The sequence below is a fragment of the Larus michahellis genome, chromosome 8 (genome assembly GCF_964199755.1).
Source record: "Larus michahellis chromosome 8, bLarMic1.1, whole genome shotgun sequence".
NCBI classification, from domain to species: Eukaryota; Metazoa; Chordata; class Aves; order Charadriiformes; family Laridae; genus Larus; species Larus michahellis.
The window spans coordinates 8,888,375-8,899,230 of NC_133903.1; the positions used below are offsets into that span (position 1 = coordinate 8,888,375).

A 10,856-nucleotide genomic window follows, 5' to 3' on the forward strand; every position below is an offset into this window, starting at 1 on the left:
AGAGTGAAGGTTGTTTGGGTTTTTTTTTTTTTCATTTTTGTTGAACAACTAATATGTACAATGGCTTAGTTTTGAGATTATTCATTATTTCAGGTCTTTTTAGAAAAAATGTTAATTAACAGGCTTTTTAAAATCTGAGCAGTCTGCATGTTGACAGCTACAAGTTAGAGGAAAGTTGACGTAACAATGTTTATAGAATACCTGCATCATTTATGATAGCATCATGTATGTAAGTCACTAAGTTTTGCAACTTTAATTTGTGTGCTATTTAAATATAAAAATCTGCCTCTTCCAGGGACCTTAAGCCAGAGAACATCTTGCTAAACGAAGATATGCACATTCAAATTACAGACTTTGGAACAGCAAAAGTATTATCTGCAGATAGCAGACAAGGTATGCCATTACTTCATCATGTGCCACAGATAACTATAGCAAATGGTCCTTTGAAATGTATGTATGTTTTGTTTACCAAATGGTATCCTTCAAATATCATTACCTCTTATGTAACAAAATCGCTGCGAGAGCTTGAAGCAGTTTTGACTGTCACTTCTTAAATTATGTCAGAAGAGGTGATATTTGGTGTAGTGGTATAGCCAGCTAGATCACCAAATAGAGTGGAAAGTTGAACTACTTCAAATTACTTTTCATTTGCAAAACAAGAATACAAGGAGTTACTGTGGCTTAGCTGAAAATGTAAGTTTTTGCGCTGCTTATGTATTTAACCTCAGTGACTAGGAGAGTTGCTCAAATGAAGGTTATAGAGCTCTTGTGTTACTAGTTGCTTAGTGTTAATCTGTGAATCAGTGATGCTGCACACAGTGACTGAGAAAAGCACTAGCCTGAACTGAATTCAATAAACTTAACTTTTTACTTGAATAGAGAAAGCTTGTGTTGGTAGATTTTATACCTAATGAAGTGCCTAAATGCCTAGCTTCTTGAACCAAATGGACACCACTGAGGTTGATTTGCCCCTTCCAAGAAGGTTTTGTGGATGGGTAGAGAAACAAAATTCGTGTGGGTTCTTTGTAGTGTTATATAACTTGCAATAGATTGCCTTTGGGCATTTTTAATTGGGGGGGTGGGGGTGGGGCGGGCACGGCAGTGAGGGAAGGGGCAGGTTGGCTTCCCCATAAGTATGTATTTGCTTATTTCTTTCAATTTTTATTACCAGCGCGGGCAAACTCATTTGTAGGGACAGCACAGTATGTTTCTCCAGAGCTGCTGACAGAGAAATCTGCCTGTAAAAGGTGAGGACTCGATTGTATTTCAGAACTTCACTGACTCTGTCAGGATACTGTCAAATGGTGGGGAGGGGATAAATAAAGCAAGCAAGCTTTGTATTACAAAGAAACAAGATGCTTGAGTATAAAGGTCTTTTAAGAGAGTTTGAAATTTTTTTTTTCTTAAAAAGTATTACTTCTTCTCTGAGTGCTGGCTTCCTCAGTTCATCTACCTTCTGGAGTTCTGCAGACAGCAGTAGGTATTGTCAGGAGAAGGTGTGTAATGTGAAGTTGGATTTCCCTTACCCATAAATAAGTCAGAAAACCTTTTTCTATTATCCAAATAATATAATTATTTTTATTCTCTTTTATATAAGCTTGCTCTAATACAGTAATTCCTGCTGTAAAAGCAGCAGAATGTTGCATTCTGTCAGTTAGGCGAAAAGCTACAGCTTTCCCTGACTTGTATTTAGATCAACTTACAGTTATCTTTGCCAGGCCCTGCTTGGGGTTTGCAGTGGTTTAAAGCTCATCTCTCTGTCTTCTATGAGTGATATCCTTGAGAAATTTCTTACCCCCTTTAAATTGGTTCTTGATGGTAACCTACAGACTGTTGTATATCTATTTTATTACAATGATGGAAGAATAATCAAAGTAATCACTGACAAATCATAGGGAAGAGAGATCTCTTACAGGGATAACTGTGGTAATTTGTGCTAGCATTTCTTGAAATTATAGAAATACCACTAGATTTTCCACTTTTACTTCTAGTAAAGAGATTTTGACTGGTTTGGCTAATGGAAAGACTTCATCATGCTATCATCTCCTCTTAGAAGTTGTGTAATGCTTCATCTTCACAGAAAACTCTTAATTTGAGTAGTTCTGAGTCTTTGTTAGTATTTTAGTCTTCCATGAGGATTTCTAAGCTTTAATCAAATCTACATATAGTTTGCCACAAGATAAAATAAGTTGAAAATACTCTTTCAGGCCCACGCACTAAAACTTAGGACTTTCCCTCACCCATGTACCATTTTTGTTTGTGTCTTCATAAAAGCTTTAAGTGAAAAAGCTGTATTGTGACTTTTTTTTGCATAAAATATTTAGAGGAAAGGATTTTAATTCTGAAGGAGCATTTATTGCGTTATGGTGGATGCATCTTTGAATTGTGGTAGTGGAAAATAGGTATTCTTTTAGTCTCATTACATACTCATTAATTATTTTGACTGAGAATTCAGCTGTCTTGCACATGTAGTCAGTTGTTGTGGGATGGTTACTGTATACTTTTTTTTGAAAGTTTTGTTGCTACTGTACTCTTCTGTCAAGGAATTAAGTGAAAATAGTGTGGAAATTATGCTAGGCAGGTTTTTCCAATGTGTTTGTGCTATGTTATAATTAGCAGAAGCTTAAAAAAATGTTTTAAATTACAGTTTAAAGACTTCTTATAGGAAAACATGCAATGTGGGTGTCTTTTTTCCTTTCTTTTGAAGCTCTGACCTCTGGGCTCTGGGATGTATAATATATCAGCTTGTAGCTGGATTGCCTCCATTTAGAGCTGGGTAAGAGATTTAAGCTAATTCTTTACATGTAGATCATAAATATATTTGACTTGGTTTTGGCTTTTACCTCACTACCAGTTCTGAAGTACAACTTTTTATGGTGCAGTGTTGGTGTTAATGTCATGCCTGCTTTTATTTGTCCTTTCTGATGTCATGAAAATGATCAGACAGCTATAGCTACTGCTTCTGAGAGAGATTCCTTAATTTATCCTAGGATTTCACATGTAATTTATACCATAAAGGTAACTATGAAGGGGGTATGAGGCACCTCTGTATTGAGTCATTTGAACTTTCCTTGTTATTATTCAAGTATCTGGTACTTAGAGAATCATAGATACTTGGAAGAGTGTACGCCTTTACCCTAGAAAGATTGATGAGAATGTGACTTTACTTGTAGATCTCCTGTTTAATATTTGTCCAGGTTATGCGCTGTTAGGGTGAAAGACTGTGAAGAACTAATAACAAAAGCCAATATTTTTCTTTTGCAGAAATGAATATCTTATATTCCAGAAGATAATAAAGTTGGAATATGACTTTCCAGAAAAATTTTTTCCCAAGGCAAAAGACCTTGTTGAAAAGCTATTGGTAAATATTTGCTGCTGTTAAATGATTTGATAACATTGGAAACATTCAGTTTACGTAGTTCTTTTTTCCTAAAGTTTCTGTGCACTCCATTGCAAATCTTATAATAAGAATGACTGTGAGCACTATTAACTGTGTAGAGGAGTGTCTTGAAAATCAACATCCATTATAAACAGCACTTAGATTATTATTATTATTTTAAATCTGAATTATAAAGCGTGGACAAGGAATGTCTCTCAGCGAAATGGAAACAAATGGTTCTAAATACTGTGCATTACACACAAGTTAAGATTGAAATACTTAGCTTTACATAGTACTCAGATTCTTTCTTGTTGAGTTGTATACTGTATCGTTTAGTTGAAAACAGTGTTCTATACATCACAGGGAGATATTCATACCAATGTAAATCAACTTACCTTGCATGTTAGCATGCATTTACCTTGCACTTAATGCGTATCTCAATAATATCAGCCAAAGAATTACTCTGCACATGAATGACAGATAGGAAGAAAAAATAGTTCTGTCTTAGCAGTGAGATGTAGCCGTGACACTAAAATGAATATGCAGAGAACATTTTGAGTGGTATAAGCCATTTGAAGTTCCACAGTCTAGCATATTAGCGTGGGGCATGGGGTGAGGAGGAAACTGTCTAATGTTTGTGGATGATGAGCGCAACTGTTGTGCAGGGCCTAGCAGTGTGTTCCTGTGTCCAGGCCAGCTCTATGGCCAAGCCAGTGCCTGCTGAATGGTAAGGTCTAGGTTGCATTAACATCCTGAGGACTATGCAGTTTTAGGGTGCTTGAGAGGTTGATGTTTGACACCAACTATAGCTTCCGCAGGTTCTTGCATCACTAGAATATGATGCTGGACTATACTTAAATGAGCTATGCTCCGTCAGGCCTTCTGTGTGTTTGCTTGGTTTTGTTTCTGTCTTCATGAAGAAAAGCCAAAAAATTGTGTGGACCCAAAGAAGTGCTCATTTCTCTAGATCTGTGAGCTGGTCTAATACAAAATGTTGCTGACAAGACATGCTGACAAATATCATCTTGTATTATAAAGAGTCTCCTTATATTCTAGATATGTATGCTTAGGGCAGTGAGACCAACTCGAGACTTCACATGTTACTGTGCAAATGCGAATCATGCTCACCCCTTCCTTGTCATTATTTTATGCATGTTAACTTAATTGTAATTTGCTCAGGTTCTAGATGCTACCAACAGATTAGGCTGTGAAGAAATGGGAGGATATGGACCTCTTAAGGCTCACCCCTTCTTTGAATCCATTGTGTGGGAGAACCTACATCTTCAAACACCCCCAAAACTTACAGCGTATTTACCTGCTATGTCAGAGGATGATGAAGACTGTTATGGAAATGTATGTTTGTCTATTGCTGTATTCAGCTCTGATGCTGCCTGAGACTTTCATTAAAGCATAATTATTGCATATTAAATATTTTTATTGAAATTTACTGATAAGTTATATTTTAATGAAGACTCGATTATTAAGAATCTAATATAAAATTGCTAGTTAAAATTTGAACTAGTCAGCATTTTTTTTTTCTGATAAAAGTGAGCGTTTGGAAAAAATACTGGTTGGCTGGCTTATGACCAAGCATACTTTTTTGGATAAGTGCCTGTTAATCTATGGCGAGTAGGCTGTCTTTTTTCCCCAAAAGCATAATAAACATGCTTAAATTAAAAGCCTCAGTTAGTGCAAAAGAAGCTTTTTAATCAAAGAAATTTCTTTACTTCATTTTGTTTCCTCCTTTAGTATGACAATCTCCTGAGTCAGTTTGGTTGCATGCAAGTTTCTGGTTCTGCCTCTTCCCATTCCCTGTCTGCCCCGGAGACAAGTACACCACAGACATCAGGAGGAAATATTGAACAGTATATTCATGATCTTGACAACAATTCGTTTGAGCTGGACTTACAGTTTTCTGAAGATGAAAAGAGGTTACTTCTGGCAAAACAAGCTGGTGGAAATCCTTGGTAAGATCTTTGAATATAGCTCATCTGTTACTTGCACAGCAGTGAGGAATCCAGAATATCTTTAAGCAAACTATCTTTTTCTTGACTTCTATTTTTAAAGTAATAGCAGTGAAACCTAATGCTATCTTTCTAGAATTTACAAGGTCTAGATGATGATGTGAAGCATGTTTATAAGACAGACAGAAATGACGCTATACCAGTGGTGAGAAGTCTTCCCTCTAGAGTCCTAGAACTAGAAAAGGTTCCTTCTTTCTTACAGCTGCCATAAGTTGGGAGGTTTTTTTGAATGATAATATTCTGTCGATATCTAACCAAAATACCTCCAGACCATATCCTTAATAGCATTTATCTTCATTCTTGAAAGGAGTTTCTCATTTTTGATTTTTTTTTTCCCCCGTCAGATTTAGAAATAACTCTTTGGCATGGAATGAAGAAGAGTCCAAAATTCATCTAGTAAAGTTGTTCAGGACTTTTTGGTGGAAGAGGAGACACTAGGGAAAGACATGAAAAATTGCTTGATAATAATAATAAAAGCTGTTTCTGTGGAAGAATTACTTCTGGAGTAATAGTTATTTTTCTTTTTTTTTTTAAGGCATCAGTTTGTAGAAAATAACTTAATCCTAAAAATGGGTCCAGTGGACAAAAGAAAGGTAAGGGCTTTTCTTAATTCCCTGTAACAAGATTCAGCTGTCACATTTTTGTGTAGTTGCAGCATAAATAAGGAACCTGTTTTAGAGCTTCCTTGTTTAACTTATTTGTAAGTGCTACGTTGTTTTGTTTATTTTTTTAAAATGTAATGTGTTCTCGTGAATAGGTTGCTCTTTCTTAATTTAGTGGTGTGTCTTGATTTTTGGAAAAGGCTGAAAGTAAATGTGCTATTGATGCTTTCGTTTTGAGACTGTAGTAAATGAGTTTTTGTTCCCCCTCCTCTTACCAATCTGATATAGCCCACAAAATGCTTTGTCTTGATGCACGTCTGCATGTGGATTGAGCCACAAATATCGGAAAGTAAAATACAAGCCCATATTGTTGCTTAGCTGTGGTGTTTTTCCTGGATCTAACTAGTGCTTGTCTCCTAAGAGAGGCAGAGGTGACATTAGAACAGTGTTAAGTATTAACTTTAATGTAGTACAGATGAGCAATGATAGTCTGTGTCAGCTTAACAGGAGCATAGTTCTCTTTCATCCAAGTTACTGCCTGCTAGTTCCTAATTTTCCCTACAAAATCATGACTATTGATTTCTGCGCTGGAATCTTTGACAAATAGATTTTGCTTCACTCTGTACAGCCAGATGTTTTGTGTTGTTAGAACTTGAAGATGCTTTCTTAAAATAGTACTTGTGTTTTGCCATGTAGTAGGGATGCACTGCAACCCCCTAAAAAACGAGCAAGGTCAAATAAGTAAAGGAAAAAGAAAACAAAAAACTCCCCTGAACTCAAACATATTATCCTATTGCTGAGCTGTTTTAATTCTACCTCTGTTGTTAAATGCAGAGACCTACATGCTTAGATTTTTTTTCTCATGCTTTTTTTTTGCATTGCTGCTTCTATTTTTCTTGTTAGGGACTGTTTGCACGTCGGCGCCAGTTGCTGCTCACAGAAGGGCCCCACCTGTATTATGTGGATCCCGTCAACAAAGTTCTAAAAGGAGAAATTCCATGGTCTTTAGAGTTGCGGCCAGAAGCCAAGAATTTTAAGACATTTTTTGTTCACACAGTAAGTGACTTTCTTTAATTTCTTTGTAAGTTGTACTAAGGTCCTTGGACAACTGCTGTAAATTGTCACCACACAAATATTTTCTGGAGAAAATAGTTCCCTAAAGACAAGTGTTGATAGTCTTAATTTAAAACAAAAAAATGCAAAACCCAAACCCCAAAAAGACCCAAAACAAAACACCAACAAAAAAACCTGACATATGCATTTCCCACAAAAATACTAGTGTAGTTTTTTTATTATTCATGTGTAAATAATCTATCAGAGGATTTTGGGATTTGAACAAAGTTCTTAAGTAGGACTCTTAAAAATTCAGCCCTCTTTGTAAATAGTGGATCACAAGTGTACTGACAATATATTGTCAGTTGACTGCTTAACAATACTGAGATGCCAGACGTATGGTTATTCGGTAATATATAATGTTACATAATTGTAATTGAATTTAACTTTTGGAAAGTTTATGAACGGATTGCAAAATAATGATTGCTTTTTGGTTAAACTGTTCGGAGTACTCATTAAAATGTTGTTCACTTATAGCCAAACAGGACATATTACCTGATGGACCCGAGTGGGAATGCTCATAAATGGTGCAAAAAGATACATGAAGTTTGGCGGCACAGATACCACCAGAATGCTGCTAAATAGTAAAGCTCATCCAAAATTTCCCAGTTTCCCTACTTGCTGCTAGAACTCCGTGTGCAGCCGATCAGAGGAATCTTTTCAACCCACCTGTTACCATCTCAAGGGGAAGCATATGTCTGAAATGTTCTGTTTGTGTTTTTTTTTTTTTTAAAGAAAGAAAAAAAGAAGCAAAAACCTAATGGAATTCAGGGTCGCTTTGCTCGCTCTTTGTGCTTCTGTTGAGGCTTCCACATGCATATCATTGCAGTGAAGATCTTGCTTTTGTGCACTTCAGCTCAATTTCTGCTGCAGACTAGTGAATAGACCTTGCATTACCAGCTTCACTTTAAGATAAGTTAAAACCAATCCACACGCACACACGCCGAATCATGTACCAGCCTTGCATTTTATGGGGCTGGAGTTTTCTGTGACTTTCAGATTATCATTAAACTGTATCTCATCAGGGAGCTTTTATACGCCTCTCCTAAGCACCACCTCTTTGTTTTCTCTTCCTTTCCTCACAGTCCCCCAGCTTATTGGTATATGGCATTTGTAGCCAGGTCAGTTGCACCCTTGTGTAATTCCTAATATAGTTCTGGTTGCAGGATTTATGTGGTACTTTAGTAATTATGTGAATGAATCAGATGTATGTGTCTGGCAGACAGGCTCCAGTGATACAGGTTGTGAGAGAGTAAAATGCTGAACATGGCACTGAAAAGTTTTCTAAAATTGAAGTGTTGGCTTCTGAAGCATATAAGATTTTAAACATTCAATTTAAATTTTAATATGAATCATATGTGTGTTTAATCAAGGGACAATAAGCTTACCAGCATGCTTTTAACTAATGCTAACTAAAAAAATTAACTAGTTAGTATGGGGGGAAAAGGTTACTATTGAAGTAGTAAATAGTTTTTCACCTTTTCAGGAGATGAGGGCTAGAAGCTTTCTTTCCAGGGTGTGTATGTATTGTGCATTTTAGTGGGGCCAACCTATTACCTGGGTAGAGAAGGAAGTGTGAAAGCTTTGTACAATTGATTACTTGACTTTTTTTTTGTCTCATTGTATAAGGAGATGTACAAATAATCCTATTTTTGGTCCTTGGCCAAATATTTAGCAACTTTGAAAAAAATCTACGCAATTGAAGTATTAGTTCCATAAAGTAATCTCATTAAAAATTCAAAGGAAAATATTGATACGAAGAGGAAAATATATGGTACTTAAGGCATATCTATAAAATGAAAATATTTTTCATATCGATCTCCTTTATCCCCTTCAAATTAAGGCTTTTTTTTGTGGTCAAACATTTCTTACAATGTTGCAAAGACATAACTTTCTATGTGCTAAAAACAACTTCCCTAATGGTATTTTCAACATGCTTGTGTTCCTGAACCTTGCAGAGAGGAATGACCGAGGTCTGGACGAAGGCATTCCTTCCTTGTTTTAAAAGCAGTGTAAACATCACACCTATTTATTCACTTTCTGCGCATACTCTCTCTTTGCATTTTGAGGTCTCCTACTGTGATGTGCTTTTCCTTCCACCAAAGAAAGAAATGCTCCATTGCAATGTTGAAAAAACTCATGAAAAAAACTACTGTTCTAGAAGCAGTATTTTAAATGCAGTGGTTCATCAGATTTCTCAGAAAACACATGAATGTTGGGTGTTTTGTTATTGTACGGGGTGAAGGAGATTTATTACTTATCTCTTAAAAGCTGTGTTGTGTGGTTGAACTTGATGACAGTTCAGCTTTTCCAGTATCTTTCGGTCTTTAAAGGGTAGAGTGCAGTTGCCTTTCCTTTTTGAGGAAGTATGTTCCTGTAGTCTTCTGTTAACCCACCACATACACAGACTTGATAAAAGTAAATCACTGGCTTACAGTGCCTGGTGTTAAGGGAACTGAGGTGTCCTGTAAACGGCTGAGATGAGAAAGACAGAACACCATTCCCTCTGCATCATGAGACGTTTCATCACATGCAAGGTACACTCTTTGTCACTAAAATTTGGAGTAGCACAGTACACTTTCTGTCTGTGCCTGTATTAATCCTGTATTTACCATTCTAACCAAGATGACGTGCATTTTAAGTTCGTTGCAGTGCTGTCCATTTGTTCGCTGGCTGTCAAATTCCAGATGTATGTTGGGTCCACTGGAGGCAACCCTACTGCTTTTGGGTTTAGCCTTTGGTATAGAGGTGTCGATGTATTCCCAACTTTATACAGGAGAGTTTGGCAGTGATGGAGATTCATGATGCCACTGCTGTTTGGTGTGACAAAATTTGGCCTCACATAAGAAGTCTGGCAAAGTTGTTCTGCTAATGGTGAACACCTTGGCTTCATTGGGAAGATGGAGTGATCTCCATTGGCTTCTTCTCTAGGTGGAAATCTAGGAATGCTTAAACATGTTTTCTGTAATATTTAGACTTGTAGTCATTTTACTGTGACAAAGTAATTACTGTGCTTTTTCACACCTTGAAAATCCTCTCTCAGTAGACTTCTGTCCTGCCCACCAAAAGCTTTCAGCCAAAGAAATCTCCATAGCAGTAAGCTATCGAGAAGCTTGTCTGGAAGGCTGATTTCTGCATTCTAGTATTCCTTTTTTCTTTCGACAATGCCGTCATTAGAAAACTGTGAGCATCTCTTACAGGTATCCCTCCCCTTAGCGCTTCAGTGTTCTAAATCGAGTCTTCCTTAGCTGCTGCTTTGTTGGGAAGGGACTAGAACTTTTCTGGGAGGGGTATTTGTCTGTCTTGGACTGTAAGTGAAATCTGTGGTTTTGAAAGATTGCAGAAGAATAGAGGCAAGACAAAAGCAATCATGTGGATTTAAGTGTGTTTCACCAGTTTGTCTGCTTAAATGTGTATTAGCAGGTGCTGCATACTATGAAGGGCTCGTTCCTGCTTTAAATGCTTATACCTTAAGTGGGGTAGCTTCAGATCTTTGTCCTGAAGATCACTCCTGTGGTTCATAGGAGTTCATGGAATGAACTGTACAAGGGAGGTTCTTCAGAGCTGCAAATAAGCCAGATAATTTCTCTACTCTTTATCTGAGGTCTTTCAAAGCACAAGAAGGGTTGTTAGGCAGCTGAAGACTCTTCTTCAGGCTCCTCATTACAAACCTACTGAAAACCCAATCTGTTGATTGATTCATTAAGTCTTTTGCATTTTGAACAATTGCTAATCAGT

General features: G+C 36.8%; 1 protein-coding gene across 1 annotated transcript in view; it reads left to right on the plus strand.

The window, feature by feature from the left end:
* PDPK1 (3-phosphoinositide dependent protein kinase 1) overlaps window positions 1-10,478 on the plus strand; it is a 29,370-nt gene extending 18,892 nt beyond the window's left edge. Inside the window, exons 6-14 of the mRNA XM_074597143.1 lie at window positions 296-393; window positions 1,172-1,247; window positions 2,708-2,776; window positions 3,265-3,361; window positions 4,559-4,732; window positions 5,129-5,346; window positions 5,939-5,996; window positions 6,909-7,061; window positions 7,596-10,478. Coding sequence (XP_074453244.1) covers window positions 296-393; window positions 1,172-1,247; window positions 2,708-2,776; window positions 3,265-3,361; window positions 4,559-4,732; window positions 5,129-5,346; window positions 5,939-5,996; window positions 6,909-7,061; window positions 7,596-7,703 — 1,051 coding nt within the window. The 3' untranslated portion in view covers window positions 7,704-10,478. The remainder of the gene's footprint in view (window positions 1-295; window positions 394-1,171; window positions 1,248-2,707; window positions 2,777-3,264; window positions 3,362-4,558; window positions 4,733-5,128; window positions 5,347-5,938; window positions 5,997-6,908; window positions 7,062-7,595) is intronic.
* Window positions 10,479-10,856: the final 378 nt, after the last annotated feature.